This window comes from Marmota monax, unplaced genomic scaffold, assembly GCF_021218885.2.
Source record: "Marmota monax isolate L192 unplaced genomic scaffold, Marmota_monax_Labrador192_F-V1.1 WCK01_AAM20220418_F8-fsc00009, whole genome shotgun sequence".
Classification (NCBI taxonomy): domain Eukaryota; kingdom Metazoa; phylum Chordata; class Mammalia; order Rodentia; family Sciuridae; genus Marmota; species Marmota monax.
The window spans coordinates 29,190,014-29,207,500 of NW_026694710.1; the positions used below are offsets into that span (position 1 = coordinate 29,190,014).

General features: G+C 43.8%; 1 protein-coding gene across 4 annotated transcripts in view; it reads right to left on the reverse strand.

Annotated features, from left to right (window-relative positions):
• Pigg (phosphatidylinositol glycan anchor biosynthesis class G) overlaps positions 1-17,147 on the reverse strand; it is a 43,445-nt gene extending 26,298 nt beyond the window's left edge. For 2 of the 4 annotated variants that reach the window (XR_006847007.2, XM_046423658.2), the window contains exons 1-5: positions 16,787-17,141; positions 15,787-15,992; positions 10,692-10,901; positions 9,213-9,401; positions 8,260-8,401 (exon numbers count right to left, since the gene is read on the reverse strand). Coding sequence is in view for 3 of the 4 variants with exons in the window: in XM_046423658.2 (XP_046279614.1) it covers positions 8,260-8,401; positions 9,213-9,401; positions 10,692-10,901; positions 15,787-15,992; positions 16,787-16,940 (901 nt within the window). In the remaining variant the exon portion in view is untranslated. Of the gene's footprint in view, positions 1-8,259; positions 8,402-9,140; positions 9,402-10,691; positions 10,902-15,786; positions 15,993-16,786 lie in introns of those variants that run through there. The other 2 variants (XM_046423659.2, XM_046423661.2) reach the window with 2 other exon arrangements.
• Between the last annotated feature and the right edge of the window lie 340 nt (positions 17,148-17,487).

Sequence of the window (17,487 nt, forward strand, 5' to 3'; positions counted from 1 at the left end):
AATAAGAATAGATTTTTAAATGCTACAAGAAAGAAAAATCAGATTACCTATAAGGGAAGACCAATTTCGATCTCAGCAGATTTTTTTAACCCAGACTGTCAAAACCAGGAGATCCTGGAACAACATATACCAAGCTCTAAAAGATAATCGATGCCAACCAAGAATCTTATATCCAGAAAAATTAAGCTTCAAATTTGACAATGAAATAAAAACCTTCCATGATAAACAAAAGCTAAAAGAATTTACAGCAAGAAACTCTGCACTTCAGAACATTCTTGGCAAAATATTCCAGGAGGAGGAAATGAAAAACAATAATGAAAATCTGCAAAGGAAAGAACTACAGTAAAGGAAAAAACAACCAAAGGAGAAATCAAGTTAAGCTAAATACCAAAAATAACAAAAATGACTGGTGATACAAATCACGTCTCAATAATAAGCCTAAATGTTAATGGCCTAAACTCACAAATAAAAAGACATAGGCTGGTAGATTGGATTATGAAAAAAAAAGACCCAACAATATGCTGCCTTCAAGAGAATCATCTCATAGGAAAAGACACCCACAGACTGAAGGTGAAAGGTTGAGATAAAATGTACCATTCACGTGGCCTACGTAAACAAGCAGGGGTTTCCATCTTCAAAACAAATAAAGTAGACTTCAATTCAAAGTTAATCAAAAGGGATAAAGATGGACATTTCATACTGCTTAAGGAAACCATTAATCAACAAGACATAACAGTTATAAATACATATGCCCCAAATAATGGAGCATCTATATTCATCAATCAAACTCTTCTCAAGCTCAAGAGTCAAATAGACCACAACACAATAATTCTGGGTGACTTTCACACACTTCTTTCACCCACTGAATAGATCTTCCAAACAAAGCTAAAAAAAGAAACTATAGAAATCAATAATACAATCAATAACTTAGACTTAACTGACATATATAGAGTATATAATCCATCAATGAGCAAATACACTTTTTTCTCAGCAGCATATGGATCCTTTTCTAAAATAGACCATATAGTATGCCACAAAGCAAATCTTAGTAAATAAAAAAGTAGAGATCGGCATTCTATCAGACCACAATGGAATGAAATTAGAAATCAATGATAAAATAAAAAATAAAAGATACTCCAACACCTGGAGACTAAATAATATGCTATTGAATGAACAATAGTTGCAAAAGATATCAAAGAGGAGATTAAAAAATTTTTAGAGGTAAATGAGGACACTGATACAACATATCAAAATCTCTGGGACACTATGAAGGCAGTTCTAAGAGGAAAGTTCATAGCATGGAGTTCATTCCTTCAAAGAAGAAAAAGTCAACAAATAAATGACCTAACATTACTTCTCAAAGCCCTAGGAAAAGAACAAATCAACTCCCAAAGCAGTAGAAGACAGGAAATAATTAAAGTCAGAGCTGAAATCAATGAAATTGAAACAAAAGAAACAATGGAAAACATTGACAAAACAAAAAGTTGGTTCTTTGAAAAAATAAATAAAATTGAAAAACCATTAGCCATGCTAACAAAAAGAGGGAGAATACTCAAAATTACTAACATCCGTGATGAAAAAGGAAATATTACGACTGACACTACAGAAATACAGAAGATAATTAGAAATTATTTTGAAAATTTGGACTCCAATAAAATAGAAAATATCAAAGGCATCGATATGCCCAAACTAGATTAGGATGATATACACGAATTAAACAGATCAATTTCAAACAAGGAAATAGAGGATGTTATCAGAAGCCTATCAACTAAGAAAAGCCCAGGACTGGATGGATACACAGCTGAGTTCTACAAGACCTTTAAAGAACTAACACTAATACTTCTCAAACTATTTCATGAAATAGAAAAAGAGGGAACACTTCTAAACACATTCTATGAGGCCAATATCACCCTGATTCCAAAACCAAAGACACACCAAAGAAAGAAAAATTCAGATCAATATCTCTAATGAATATAGATGCAAAAACTATCAACAAAATTCTGGCAAATTGAATACAAAAACATATCAACCCCATTTTCATAACCACACAGACTTCTTCTTTGTCACCTGTTCCTTATCAAAAGAACTCTGTTAAAAGATAGAAGACTCCGGGGGCCCAGATCTTCTGCAATGCCAAATCCATCATTTTAAAAAAGATTACAGGTTCTATCCAAAGCCAGACCAAAGTGTGAGAGGCATGCACTATCTAATCGAGAATCAAAGAATGCTGAAAGTTTCCAGATTTCTATCAGGCAGTAAAGAGATTAATGGAGTCAAGTCAAAGTGTGAAAAAGTTAATTGCAATCAGGGTAAGGATAGAGAACTTTAGCTACCCCGGTAAGGTGATTAAAATTGGTTTGCAAGCTACACAGACTTGTTAACAATGTTTGTATGAAAAAAGATTCAACAACCACAGATATGAAAAATTGTGCTCTATATGTGTAATATGAATTGTAATGCATTCTGCTGTCATATATAATAAATTAAAATTAAAAAAAGAAAAAAAAAACATATCAAAAAGATAATGCACCATGATCAAGTAGGGTTCATCATAGGGATGCAAGGTTGGTTCAACATACAGAAATCAATAAATGTAATTCATCACATCAATAGACTCAAAGATAAAAATCATATGATCATCTCAATAGATGCAGAGAAAGCATTTGATAAAATATAGCATCCCTTCATGTTCAAAATGCTATAAAAACTAGGGATATTAGGAACATACCTCAACATTGTAAAAGCTATTTATGCTAAGCTCCAGGCCAACATCATTCTAAATGGAGAAAAACTGAAAGCATTTCCTCTAAAAACTGGGAAAAGACAGGGTTGCCCTCTTTTACCACTTCTATTTAACATAGTTCTTGAAACTCTAGCCAGAGCAATCAGATAGAAAAAGTAATTAAAGAGATACAGATAGGAAAAGAAGAACTAAAATTATCACTATTTACAGACAATATGATTCTATACCTAGAAACCCAAAATATTTCACCAGAAATCTCCTAGAACTAATAAACGAATTCAGTAAAGTAGCTGGATATAAAATTAACACCCATAAATTAAAGGCATTTCTGTACATCAGTGACCAATCCTCAGAAAGAGAAACTAGGAAAACCACCCCATTTACAACAGCCTCAAAAAATAAAATACTTGGGAATAAACTTAATGAAAGAGGTGAAAGAGTTTTACAATGAAAACTATAGCACACTAAAAAAGAAATTAAAGAAGCCCTTATAAGATAGAAAGATCTACATTCGATAGGCAGAATTAATATTGTCAAAATGACCATACTACCAAAAGCACTAAATCAGATTCAATGTAATCTCAATCAAAATCCCAATGATATTCCTCACAGAAATAGAAAAAGCAATCATGAAATTCATCTGCAAAAATAAGAGACCCAGAATACCCAATGCAATCCTTAGCAAGAGTAAAGCTGGTGGCATTATTATTCTAGACCTTAAACTATACCTCAGAGCAATAGTAAAAAAAACAGCATGGTATTGGCACAAAAATAGTCCTATAGACCAATGGTACAGAACAAAGGACACAGAGACTAACCCACATAACTACAGTTATCTTATATTAGACAAAGATGCTGCCAGGCATGGTGGTGCACGCCTATAATTCCAGTGGCTCAGGAGGCTGATGCAGAAGGATTGCAAGTTCAAAGCCAGCCTCAGCAATTTAGCAAGGTGCTAAGCAACTCAGTGAGTCCCTGTCGCTAATAAAATACAAAATAGGGCTGGGAATGTGGCTCAAGTGCCCTGAGTTCAATCCCTGGTACCCTCCCCCCGCCAAAAAAAAGTGCCAAAAATGTACATTGGAGAAAAGATAGCCTCTTCAACAAATGGTGTTGTGAAAACTGGAAATCCACATGTAACAAAATGAAATCAAACCTCTATCTCTCACTATGCACAGTATTCAATGCAAAGTGAATCAAGGACCTAAGAATTAAACCAGAGACCTTGCGCCTAATATTAGAAAAAATAGGCCCAAATCTCCATCATGTCGGATTAGGCTCCAACTTCCTTAATAAGACTCCTATGGCGCAATAATTAAAACCAAGAATCAATAAATGAGATGGATTCAAACTAAAAAGCTTCTTCTCACAAAAGAAACAATCAATGAGGTGAACAGAGAGCCTACAAAATGGGAGAAAATTTTTACCACAAGCACATCAAATAGAGCACTAATCTCTAAGATATAAAAAGCACTCAAAAACCTTAACACCAAAAAACCAAATAACCCAATCAATGAGCCAAGGAACTGAACAGACACTTTTCAGAAGCTGATATACAATCAATCAACAAACATATGAAAAAATGTTCAACATCTCTAGCAATTAGAGAAATGAAAATCAAAACTACTCTAAGATTTCACCTCACTCCAGTCAGAATGTCAGTTGTCAAGAATACAAACAACAATAAGTGTTGGCGAGAATGTGAGGGAAAAGGCACACTCATACACTGCTGGTGGGACTGCAAATTGGTGCAGCCAATCTGGAAAGCAGTACGGAGATTCCTTGTAAAACTTGGAATGGAATCACCGTTTGACCCAGCTATTCCATTCTTTGGCTTATACTCAAAGGACTTAAAAGCATATTACAGGGACACAGCCATATCAATGTTTATAGCAGCACAATTCATAATAGCTAAATTGTGGAACCAGGGCTGGGGTTGTGGCTCAGTGGTAGAGTGCTTGCCTAGTACGTGCAAGGACCTGGGTTCGATCCTCAGCACCACATAAAAATAAATAAATAACATAAAGATACTGTGTCCAACTACAATTAAAAATATTTTTTAAAAAATTGTGGAACCAACCCAGATGCTCTTCAGTAGCTGAACGGATAGGGAAACTTTGGTACATATATACAATGGACATTACTGAGAATTAAAAGAGAATAAAATCATGGCATTTGCAGGTAAATGGATAAAGTTGGAGAATATAAAGCTAAGTGAAGCGAACCAATCCCAAAAAACCAAAGGCCAAATGTTTTCTTTGATATGAGGATGCTGACTCATAATGGCAATGGAGGGGGAGCCTGGGAGGAATGGAGGAACTTTAGATAAGGCAAAGGGGAGGGAGGGGAAAGGAGGAGGCAAGGGGGTAGGAATGATGGTGGAATGAGTAGACATCTTACCCTAAGTACATGTATGAAGACACGAATGGTGTGAAATACTTGTGTACAATCAGTGACTTGAAATATTGTGTTCTACATGTGTAATATGAAATGAATTGCATTCTGTCATCGTGTATGACAAATTAGAATAAATAAATAATAATAAAAGGAAAGAACAGCAGTGGAGGTGATCATGTAGACCTAAGAGATAGTGCAGAAGCACATTTCTTCTGCTTCCTCTGAACTGATTAGAAAAGCAATGATATAAAACTGTATGTATACCATCCTGCTGCCAGCAGCCAGCTGCCAGCAAACAGAAATGCAGCATGTCTGGCAGGGCAGAGCTGCCCAGGAGGAAAACACTGATGCCCTCCCAAACACAGCACACAGTGTTCACAGCAGCAAAACAGAAGCAGCCAAGGGCCCCTCCACCAGTGAATGGGAATGTGGTCTGTCCACACCACGGAATATGGTTCCACAACAGAAAGGAACAAAGACCAATGAGCCTGGAGAAGCATTACCTTAAGTGCAGCACTGAGGCTACAATGGGACTGCTTCCCTGCATGTGACACATTCAGGAGGCCCATCCACAGACACCAAAAGCAAAGCAGTGACTGCCCACACTGCGGGGAATGGAGGGTAGGGGCCAAAAGCAAGGGGCCTCTTTTTGAGAAGATGGAAATGTCCTAAAATTGACTGTGATGACTCGCCCATCTCTGTGAAGATACAATAGGGCACGTAATATGGCTCAAGATGTGGCCAATGGCGGTTAAGAAGCACCTGCTGCTGGGAAGCCACACAGAGCCACTATCAGGACCCAAGCCCGTTGTACCCACAGCACTCATGGACAGTGCCACTGATTCTTTTTTTTTAATATATATTTATTTTTTAGTTGTAGATGGACACAATACCTTTATTTGTTTTTATGTGGTGCTGAGGATCGAACCCAGGGCCTCACGCTTGCTAGGTGAGCACGCTACCACTGAGCCACAACGCCAACCCTACTGATGCTTAAATACAAGCCTTAGAGATGAAATGTTGGCATTCTGTTACACAATGACTCTAACATTCCCACATAAAGAATGTCAGCTTGACAGTCTCTTTTTCACCTTCTCCATGGCAAAGGCTGTGCCTGCTCCTTTTTGTTAATCCAGTGGTGCCCAGCACAGCAGCTGGCTATCAGAGGTGCTCAATAAACCCCTTTTGAGTGACCAAACAGTGGATGAAGGAAGGGGCCCTCTTTCAGATATGAGAGATGCACAATGACCTTGCCCAGGGTGTGGATGTGGAATCAGGCACCAGAACTGGTTGCTGTGGCTCAGTGTGTACACCAACCAGGAGGCAGGCTTTTAAGCTGTCACCGGGAAAGGCTGGGTTATAAGAGCCAGTGATACATCTTAGGGGCCAGACACCCAAGAGGAGAAAGCTATGAAGAGCCAGAAGCAGGTGGAAGCACTTCCCGAACCAATCCTCCCTTAGTTTGAAGATTCATTCATTTAGCAAATAATTCTTGGCACCTGTCACACATCAGGCAATGTCTGGGGCTCTTGGCATATAGTGGTCCTGCCCCCCTCTGGCTCAGTGTGGAAAGAGAAGGCAGATTGTTGTGAACCCCACAAACAAGCCTATAATGACAAAGCTGGTGAAGAATGATGCAGGGAGCAAAGGGTGCAGTGGAAGAGCTGATAGGGGATGTGACTTAGACTAGGACCAAGGGGCAGGAGACCACAGGGGTGAGGACAAGGGTGTTGGCAGGTGAGGAAGTGCCTGCTGAGGGCAGAGGTAGGGTACATAAGCAATGGGGAAAGTGGTAGGATGAAACAGTAGGGCTGGCAAGAAGCCTTTATGGGATCTTTATCCTAAGTTTAACCACTGAAAGGTTTTATGTACAGGGAAATTTGATGGAAAGGAATGTGGAGAGTGAGGAAGAAGTGGGGCAAGAGGGACCCATGTGGACAGTGGTGACATCTGCTGGCAGGGATAAGGAAGGACAAACTTGGGAGACAGTTCAGGTGTGAAGCTGCCACACTGGCTCTATCTGTGAGATCCAAGTTCAGGGGCAGGGGAGCAGCAGGGTGTATATAGTTTTGGAGGTCAGAGAGTGGAGGAAACCTGGCAGGTGTGGCCTATCTGTGGTATTTTCAACCACTGATGAAGAAGTGGACAAGCACACCCTTAGGAGCTAGGGTAGAATAACACAAAAAGGCAGACTGCAAAAAAGATCAGGAACGAGGCTGAGCTAGCAATAAGGACTGAGAAAGAGAGCTGGGAGAAAAATCAGAAAAATGGGCAGCTCCAGGAGCTTTGGGGCCAGCATGACTGATACTGCAGGGTGGGTGAGACCAGAGTTAGAAACTATCCATTGGACTCAGCTGCATAATATAAATAATTGCTGCATCCACTGTGAATGTGTCAGTCAAGTTGTGGAGGCACAGGCCAGACCCATGGGGACTGACAGGATGGCAGGGTGGGTAGCCCTGAGGAACTTACAGCACTGTGGGTCAGAGAGGGTGTCACATCAGAAACTGAGGAATGGGCCTCAGCCAATCCTGCTCTGACTGCGTCCCCAACTGGCCGACACTGTTGTTCAATGTGTGGCTTTACACAGCAGATACATTTTTAAAAGTTTACATATTCACATTTCCTTCAGTCATACATGCAGTTCAAATTTCTAAAAGCTGCTGGCAGGTTTTTTGTGGGTCGAGGGGTACCAGGGATTGAGCTCAGGGGCACTCAACCACTGAGCCACATCCCCAGTCCTCTTTTGTATTTCATTTAGAGACAGGGTCTCACTGAGTTGCTTAGCACCTCACCATTGCTGCAGCTGGCTTGGAACTCGAAATCTTCCTGTCTTAGCCTCCCGAGCTACTGGGATTATAGGCGTGTGCCACTGCACCTGGATGCTGGCAGTTTTCTTTTAATAATTCCAGATACCCAGGCAGTAACTTCCAACAACAAAATTCCTATACAGAGTATTTGTATTTTAAGAATTACAGCCAGGGGTGTGAATTCCAAATCCTTACTGCCCCTCTCCCCTTAATTCTTATTCCATATGGCTTACAATATTTGAAACCTGTTTAGTTTTTAAAAATTAAAACCAGACAGTTTCACAATGTTAAACGCTGCTAAGTTCTCACCGGGTCTCCTTTCAAATGAAGAGCTGATTAGGATCAGAGGTGTGCTTACTTCCTCTGTGGAAGAGGCCCCATGACTCCCCGTCTCCGACATGCCGTGGTCCCCACAAAGAACCAGCAAACTGGGTGAGAGAGTCTCTCTCTCCTGAAAGGCAAGGGGACCGGGTCAGCTGCCATCACACTGCAGAGCATGTGATCCTGCCAAGGAGCAGTGCAGATTTTAGCTCTCCTTCATCAATGGGCACTCCTCAGCAAACTGGATTTCTTTTTCCATGAGCCTAGAGCCAGACTGAAGGGTCTGAGTCAAGTGATGGCATGGGAGAAACACACTGGACCAAATGTAGCTCAGAGAGTGCAGGAAGGCTGTTTGTGGTCTCCCAAGCTAAGGATTTGTCATTACCACTTCCATGCCCCAGGCATGAGACTCCCAGTTTCCTCATCTGACAGTGGATGTATTACAGGACGGTTTGAGGATAAAACCCCAGCACCCAGAGAGAGCTTTGAGCCACGTGAGGAGATCCCATGGGCCTTTACTGCTCCTGTTGTGGCAGCCAGGCTCTGCTGGGCCTCTGCTGCTTCTCTGGCTGGCACCCACCTGCAGGCAAAGTGTCTACCCCTCTCTCCCTTTAATTCTCTGCTCACACTGTGCAGGTCTTCACAGAAGGCCATTTAAAACTATGGCAGGTCCTCAGAACAGGGGTGCCGCTCCCTCCGCCTGTGTTCTCCTTTGCACCAATTGCTTTTGAACATACTGGTTTCTTGGTTATTACCTTCTTATTTGCCTCTCCTGGACAGAATATGAGCTCCACTGCCAAAGAACAGTGAAATGGAAGGTGTTCAGGATTACTGGGAAGACTGAGCATAGCCAGGAGTGTGGCACTCACCTAAGTAGGTCTGTTCTCTGAAGATCAGCAATGCTAAACCCATCCTCATGCGATGAGCCCCAGAAGTCTCACCTTGGACAGCAGTGAGGTGTGAATCTTCATCAGGATGCTGTCCATTTCACTAAGCTTGCGCCCAATCAGGGGGCTGTTGGGCCCAGAAATGTGGCCAATGTGGTCCAGGCCCAGGTAGTGGAGGATTAGCATGTCCCAATCTCCTCTTTTTAATACTGTATCCAAATGCCTTGTGACGTTATCATCTACCTTTGAAGGGGAAATGTGCATGTAAATGGCTTGCCCAATTTTCCCTGCCAGGGAAAAAGCAGCCGCCATTTTAAAATCTAGGGGTTTATTTTACTTTAGGTCACAGGACTCATGGGAACTGAAAAGACAAAACACAAACCGAGACAAAACAAAAATCCTTATGTCATTAAAAATAAGTAAATGAACATTAATATTAGATTAAGTCTCACTGCTATTGTTTTTATTTCTCTAAGTTGTGGACAGGACATATCATACAGACAATTTAAATGAGCAAGGGCTGATATGACAAAAAATTTTTCTGTGGGATCACTGCTAGGCTTAACTAAAAGCTACCCAAAGGAGCAAGTTAAATTGTCCCCAAGTTGCCATGGGGTAACAAGGGCAACGGGCAGCTAAGACAGGACAGTACCCAGAGTTAGAGTAACCAGCAGTCCCATGAGAAGGCTATTCTTGGAAGGAAAGAGACAGCACTTATGGGCTCTTGTTTCTAAAACAAACACATGATGGAGAGATTAGCAGCTGAGCAGCTCCCGACCTTGCTGGTAGACTGCTCAGCCCTGACCCCTCAGCTAGCCCTTTCCCTCCCCCAATACATCTACTGCAGAGAGAAGTGTTCCTGTGCACAAGCATATACACTGTGGGAAGTGCATTACTGCTGGTAAGTAATGTGGTGCCTGCCCTGGTAGATGGGAAAGGGCACACCTTTGGAGAAGGTACCTGTGTGAGCAGGACCACAGATGCTCCCCAGCTGTGGCACACTGAAATCTGAGGCCATCTGATCCCAGCTGCCAAGATAGACATGCTGGTATACTGGTGCTCCTGCTCCTGGAGCCAACTTCTAGCACATGAGTCTAATCCTACTCTTCCTTTGCTGGAGTCTGCACCCCAGCATAGGCCAGGGCCCCTCAGGACCACCTGCAGAACCAAAAAGCCAGAGGATCCCTGGCAGTGGTGCTACATCTGTGCTGTACTGGTTGCTGCCTCCCTGTTCTGCCTGCTCAGGAAGCCCCCACTCACCCATCAGAGTCTGCCCTGACAGCTCATCTGCATGGTGCCCTTCCCCATCCTCAGTGGGTGTTCAGCTATTCTGTACATGGGTTCCGTAGACTTCTCCTCACACCCACACCTGGGTGCATGTCCCCAGTTGTGACTGATTACACGGATGAATGATGGTTGCAATTTCCCACACTACTCCATAAATTAATAAATGTCACACTCAAAATAACACTAGATGATGGTGGTGCCAGGCTCTATCTAGGATGGCATATTTCTCTTATTTTAAAAACTGACCTCTGTATAATCTGACACAAAAAATGAGGTTGTTCCATCATATTCCACAAAATGCTTTGGAAATAACTTAACCCATGTTTCATCTCCATAAAAGATCACTCTCTTCCCAGCTGCTTTTGCTTGTCTGATCACACTGTCTTCCAGTAGTGCAGGAGAATTGAGGTTCCTGATGACATCTACAAAGCCAGGGAGGCTCCCTGTCATCAATGCCTGTGGGAGAAAACACTTTACAGTTAGACTGCTGAATCCAAAGGCACAGCAACAGAGGCAAAAGACTACCTGACAACCTGACAGGTGAAATGTCTGCCCAATACTGGAGGCTGAGCCAACATGAGGATAGCACCTGTGTGAAGCAGGGCAAGCACAAAGATACTGCTCAAAACCAGCCAACCCAATAATGCAGACCTGACTAAAACAAAGAGCATGGCACAGAGCAATTCCTTCCCTGATAAGACAATAAAGGAAGAGGCTAGGAAGAGTCAGACAACAGCAGTGGCCAGAGAAGCCATGCGTTAGTGAGTTGAAACACCTCATGTGGCTAAGTATGGTGTACGTAAGTCACAAACTTGAGTTCCACTCCAAACTCGGACAATCCAGCAAGTCTAACTATCTCTGAATGATAAACAGGAGGAAAGCCACCTATACACATGACTCCTAGGAGCTCTCAAAGTGAGCAGGGCCCTTTGGCCACCTTCCCCAATGTTGTGTCATGTTTACTGGAAGGAGAAGGTGGGTGTGACATATTCTTGTATCTTTCTAATAATGGAGAATTGAGTCAACAACCACCCCCATTTTTTAGCATAGAACTTCAGGCCACAGTGATAGATCTCCATGGTTTGGAATTACACAACCACCCTCAACATCATCATCCAGGGACCTGTGCCACAGAAAATAGGAAAATGGACAATTCCAACAAGTGCAGGAATTCTGCCAAGACTTCTTCAATAGCAAATAGATGTGAATGTGTGTGCATGCATGTCAATGGAGATCAAGCTCGGAGCTTCACACATGCTGGGCTAGAGCCCTACTACTGAACTACACCTCTTACCGAAGAGAAATGTGAATTAACCAGACATCTGGAATGCCAGGGGGCTTAGCAAATACTCTCCCCCAAGAGCGATGGAAAACAGGCAAAAATATCAAAAACAACCATTCAAGAAGTTTGAAATTGACCAGAACTGTACAACCAACTGAGAAGCATGTATTCAAGAAAAACTACTGTACCTGTGGTTTCTCATAGGGCTGCTCCTGCCTCTTCCTATCCCAGTTCTGTGACATGGCAACCATGAAGAACCTGACCTAATGTGACTGTAGAAAAGCCCCATGCCCAAGAAGTTGTACAATCAGGAAAGGCCAACGACACAAGCAAAAGCCCAGCCAGACATTTAAAATGGGGATCTAGAGCAAGAGACAGTTATAGCTGACATTTTTAAGCTCCACATATTTCTGGGAATCCAGAGTGGTAGCAAGAACCCCAGTCACCTGCTCCTTCTCCCTGAGCAGGGAGCCCTACTTAGAAAAACAGCGACAGAGCAGGCTTGACTGAACAGTGCCTGTGAGTTCCAACCTACAAAGAGGGTGGACACCATACTGCATGATGTGCTTGGAAAAAAAATGATAAAAAATAACAAAACAAACAAAACCCTAACCACAATTAAGCAGAGACATCATTTGCTGCATACTCTGGGGGAGAAAGACTGTACAGACTAGCTCAAACAAATTCGTACAGAATAAGAGCAACAACTACCACTACTGCTCCCAGCATGGGGGTCAGAATTCAGATTTGAAGTAGGGTTGACTGGATATACGTTATCTGCTAAATCTCATCATATTGTATATACAAAAATATGTGTATGGCACTGTATGAAAATCATCTCAGCAAAGTTATTCTTTAAACTCTGAATGCAAATTCCATCCCCAAATCCTACTCTTATAGGCAACCAGGGACTTGAGGTGAGTGCCATTTCAGATTCTTTCCTATATGCAAACAATCTCAAATTCTAGAAACATATCATGAACCTCTTTCCCCAGGAAATATACCACTTTATTTAAAGACACTTAACAGTTTCAAAGTGATCCAGTGTATGAATACACAACATATTTAACCAAGACCATCTTAATGAACATTTATTTTCCAATTTCCTGTGGAAGTGCCATTTGAGCTGAGGAACTGTAGAGGTGATATAGAGTTTTCTAGGAGAAAACAGAAAACTGCAAAGGCCCAGAGCAGAAAAGAACAGTGCACTTAAGGACCTGAGTCAGGCATGGCCAACATGAAGGAAAAGCATGGAAGGGGGTGAGCAGCTTGATACGGATGGGGACAAAGGGAGCAAAACCACACAGAGCCTTGAAAGTTGGAGCTCAGAGAGGACAGAGGCTAAGCCACTAGAAGGTTTTAAGAATGGCAGGAGTGTGATCTGACTGAGCCATACTTTGGGCAGAAGGAGGTGGGGGGAAACGTTTGTTGTCCTGGCTGGAAACCATGGCAGATGGACCACAGTGCTAACAGAGGAAATGATGGCCCAAGCTAGGGACACCCACCCACACCCACAATACCTCATAGCATATGTTCACCTCATTCCTTGTGAGGAACAGACACTACCAATCTTTTAATTTTTACAGTGTGACAGACAGACCTGGTGTTATGGATTGTTTTTAATTTGCCTTGCTCTGATTACTAGTAAGGTTGAGAATTTTCTATGTTTACTGACCACTTCACATTCTTCCCTCATGGGTTTCTTTATGTCCTTCCCAGGTTTCCCCTGGATTGCCCATCCTGGATCTGATCCCACCTTACATATCATGGACTAACCACCTTATTTGTTTTGTCTACTGTAAATAATTTTTTCAGTTTATCATCTGTTAGCAAACTTTTTTGCCACATAAAAAGTGTCCTGCTTTCATACAGTCAAATCTACTCGCCCTCCCTTTGTGGCTTTTACAAAGCCATTCCTTGCTCTCACTCTAGTTTGAGTTCCCACTGATTAAGGATAGCTGGTTCTACTTGGTCATCCCTTGGCTGTGGAGAATGCAGCTGGCAGCTGGGTTGCAGTTGCAGCTCCAGGAAATCTGAAGGAGACATCCATCTGTCATTAATGGTGTTGCTGTGGCTTTAGGAGGAGTGGACTCTTGACTTCTCAGAACTAGGGAAAGCTATGCAGACACGCTTTAAAGAGAACTTACTTTGTTATTCTATTTTTCAGTACAGTTGTAGGACACCAGAGGCTCTAGAATCAGACAAATAGGGCCATTCTCAGTTCTGATGCTGTGATTTTACCTCCATGAGTCTCTACTCCCTCCTCTGGAAATGGAGCTGAGCACAGTACCTTTCTCACAGGACCAACTCATGGGGCTCATTTGAGGGGAAGCCAACATGCTGGTCTGGACAGAACCCAAAGCTTGCAGAGTACTTGCACATTTTCTCAAACTGGAGTCTCAATGACATTTTTATTAAAAGAATAAAGGAGAAAAGGTTCCTTCCACAGTTCTGACAGGGCTTAATCTCTGAAATAAAGACATCAGTGTCCCTGGTGAACAGGAACCTGACACCTTTCTTTTAGCTTCGACAGTACGTTCTGCTTTCAACAAAAGAGCAGCTTCTGAGACTGCTCCTGAGCATGGTGATGCAGATGCCCTCCCTCACCCATCACTCCATCACTGTCCCCCTTTTCAATTCCTTTCACATACTTATATTTTCTGTCTTTCCCATTAGAAAGTAAGCTTCATGAGGCTGTTGCTGTCTTGTTCTCCACTGAATCCTTCTAGTCTAGAACATGATGAGGTGTGTAGTAGCTGCTCAGTATCACTGAGTGAAAGACATACCACATCCCAAGGTGGCAGACAGCATGGGAAACTCACAGACAGAGTCATGGAATGATACAGCACTTACCTGCCTTCAGTCCAAACTTTTTCCATCAAGTGGACAGATTTACTGAACACCCACAAATACTGCCTCCAAGTCTTAAATCAAGTAGCAGCTCATTCTGATCCAGTCTTCGAACTCACATTATCAATCAGACACAGATTTTATACCACACAGCATGCAGTACAGCCACACTCAATGCCTCAGTTTCTTCTGCCCCCACTCCCATACTCATTCTACCAGTCTCTGTTTGAATGTCATTTCCTCATACAAGCCCCATACCCACATTGGGTATCACATTCTATTCTTTTCCATCATGTGCTCATCACACTTTAACACTTTATAACTGCACATTTATTTTATGCTTATTTGTTGAATAGAATGTCTATGTATCTCTCCAGAGACTAAAAGCCCCAGGAAAGCAGAGATACTAACCCACCCCCAGCGTATCCCCATCACAATATCAACATATGATAATCTATAGATAAAAATTTCCTTGGGCTGGGGATGTGGCTCAAGCAGGAGCGTGCTCGCCTGGCATGCGTGCGGCCCGGGGTTCGATCCTCAGCACCACATACAAACAAAGATATTGTGTCCGCCGAAAACTAAAAAATAAATATTAAAATTCTCTCTCTCTCTCTTAAAAAAATAATTATTAAAAAAAATTTCCTGAGACAATCAATAGAGTTTTATGTTTTTATTTATCCATGATTCTTGGGTAAAGCACTAGGTACTTGAAAACCACTCTTACCAAGCTTAATGGGTTTACGTAGTAGAATTGTAAGGGCAGGTGATACAGTTTGATCTTATGTATTCTGCAATTTTGGGCAAGTCAAATAATTATCTGAGTTTGCCTTCTTATGCATAAAGTCAAGATTAGATTTGGCAACTCAAAACTTTCCTTGCAGGGTTGTAACTAACCCATTGGTGATTAAAGAGAGTAGGCTACAGAGAAGGATGTCTCTTGGGCTGGCCTGGTTGATCTGGCTTTAAATCCTTTTTACTTCCCATGATGCCTGAGCTCTGGCTACTTGACAAGGGACACAAATCACAGGTCTCAGCTCCACCCTGACTGTGAAGCATCGTTAATGTTCTATCACCCCAGTAAAACTGACAGCACCAAACTAATTTTCACTTAATGGAAACTGGGACTCCAAACAGAGGACTACAGAATCCCTGTAAGCCTTCAAAGGAGCCAAACCATGATTTACAAAAAAATCAAGTCAAGCTTACCTTGATTCGAGGCATAGTCACTGTGGGTGGCTTTGCTTCAGCCACAAAACTGTGAGATGCTCCTTTTTCCACAAGATAACTTGTGTAGGGCATATACTTCACACCCTTTGACCCAAACACAAAATCATCTCTCAAGGCGTCTATCAGCACAATGACAACTTTATTGAAGAGAGGAGGTGGTAGCTTGGTCCAGTTGGAACGGGCTCCTAAAAGCGTTTGAAAGAAAAAAGGGAAATTACAATTTAAACTTACCATTCAAGCGCCTTCAAAACCTTGCTTCTGTGTGCTTCTCCAGCATACAACCTGTCCTATCTGTGTATGGCAACCCAAAAGAAGGGCTGTTCTTGGTAGGCAGTGCTGGAGAGAAGAAGGTGTTGATAGTGAGTAAGCACAGGGAGCCCCAATAATAAGCAGTGGATTGCCCTTAGTATGGCAAGGAGTAACTGGGGCAGGGGAAGTCCCTACATTAAAGTCCCTGAGTGTCCCATTCAGGAACACTGACCTTGACCTAACGATGGGTGGCTTTGCAAACTGCATTTACATGGCCGGTGGCTGGTATTCTGTGGTCCTGGTCCAGAACCAGGGAGCTTTTACCTAGTGGGTACTGCTGTGTAGGTGAGGGACAGGAAGGGGCCTGATGCAGAAAGGCCTTTAACTACCGTGGTCTAAAAACAAGGGGGGCCGGGCTTGGGATAAAACAGAAAACGTGAGGGATCAGCAGCAATGTGACCTATTCGGAAAAGTTGGGGGGGGGGCCCTCTGGATGGGCAGAGGGAGGGATGGGGCCTGGGTACGCGGAGCTGACTGTGGTAATCCAAGGAAAGTGGCGGTAGGGTGCCAAAGTTGTAGGGCACTGAAAAAGGCACCAGGGCGGTAAAAGCGGTTTCTCGGGCTGGGGACCACAGGGGAAGAGAAGCCCCTCCCCCGGGAAACGTCGGGCTCAGGGGGAGCGTCCTCTGCAGGAAGCAGGGCCGGGGGACACTGGCGAAGGGATCCGTACCAGCAGCAGGCTCGGGCGCCGGGGGCTCTGCTCGGTGCTCGGTCCTGGAAGAGGAGCGAACGGGAGCCGGGAAGAATCCCCGCAGGAAGATCGCGACCCCAAGCACTTCAATCGCTACGCAGCTGGCAGCGAAGGCCCCGGAGCCCAACCGCATCGTGTCCACTCGTCGGGCTAGGGAACGGGCGGGACTCCACCGAAGCCTCGCCCAGCGACCGCCGCTCCCGGTCCGCTAGCGGCTTCTGAGCAGGAACCGGCAGCCCTGACTGACAGGCGTCGCCCCAGCTTGGCGTCACGTCCGCCCGCGCGCCGGAAAACGCGAAAGGGGCGGGGCTCCCGAGTTCTGGGGCCGCTTTTCCCACGGGTCTCCGCCCTCAGCACCTGCCCGCAAGTCACTGTCCTCTGGCAACGTCCTCCCGAGCCCCAGCGGGTCCCGGTCCCTGGGAACGCTCCAGCCCCGCCCCCTGGCAACGCCCCCACAAGCACCACATCCTCCGCTAACGCCCCCGAGTCCGAGGTCCCCGGTAACGCCCCACGAGTCCCCGCCCATCCGGCAAAGCTCCCAGTCCCCGCCTCTGGCAACGCCTGCAGTTCCCCCTAACGCCCCCGCGAATCCCCGCCCCCGGCAACGCCCCCCAAGCACCACACCCTCCGCTAACGCCCCCGAGTCCGAGGTCCCTGGTAACGCCCCCAAGTCCCCACCC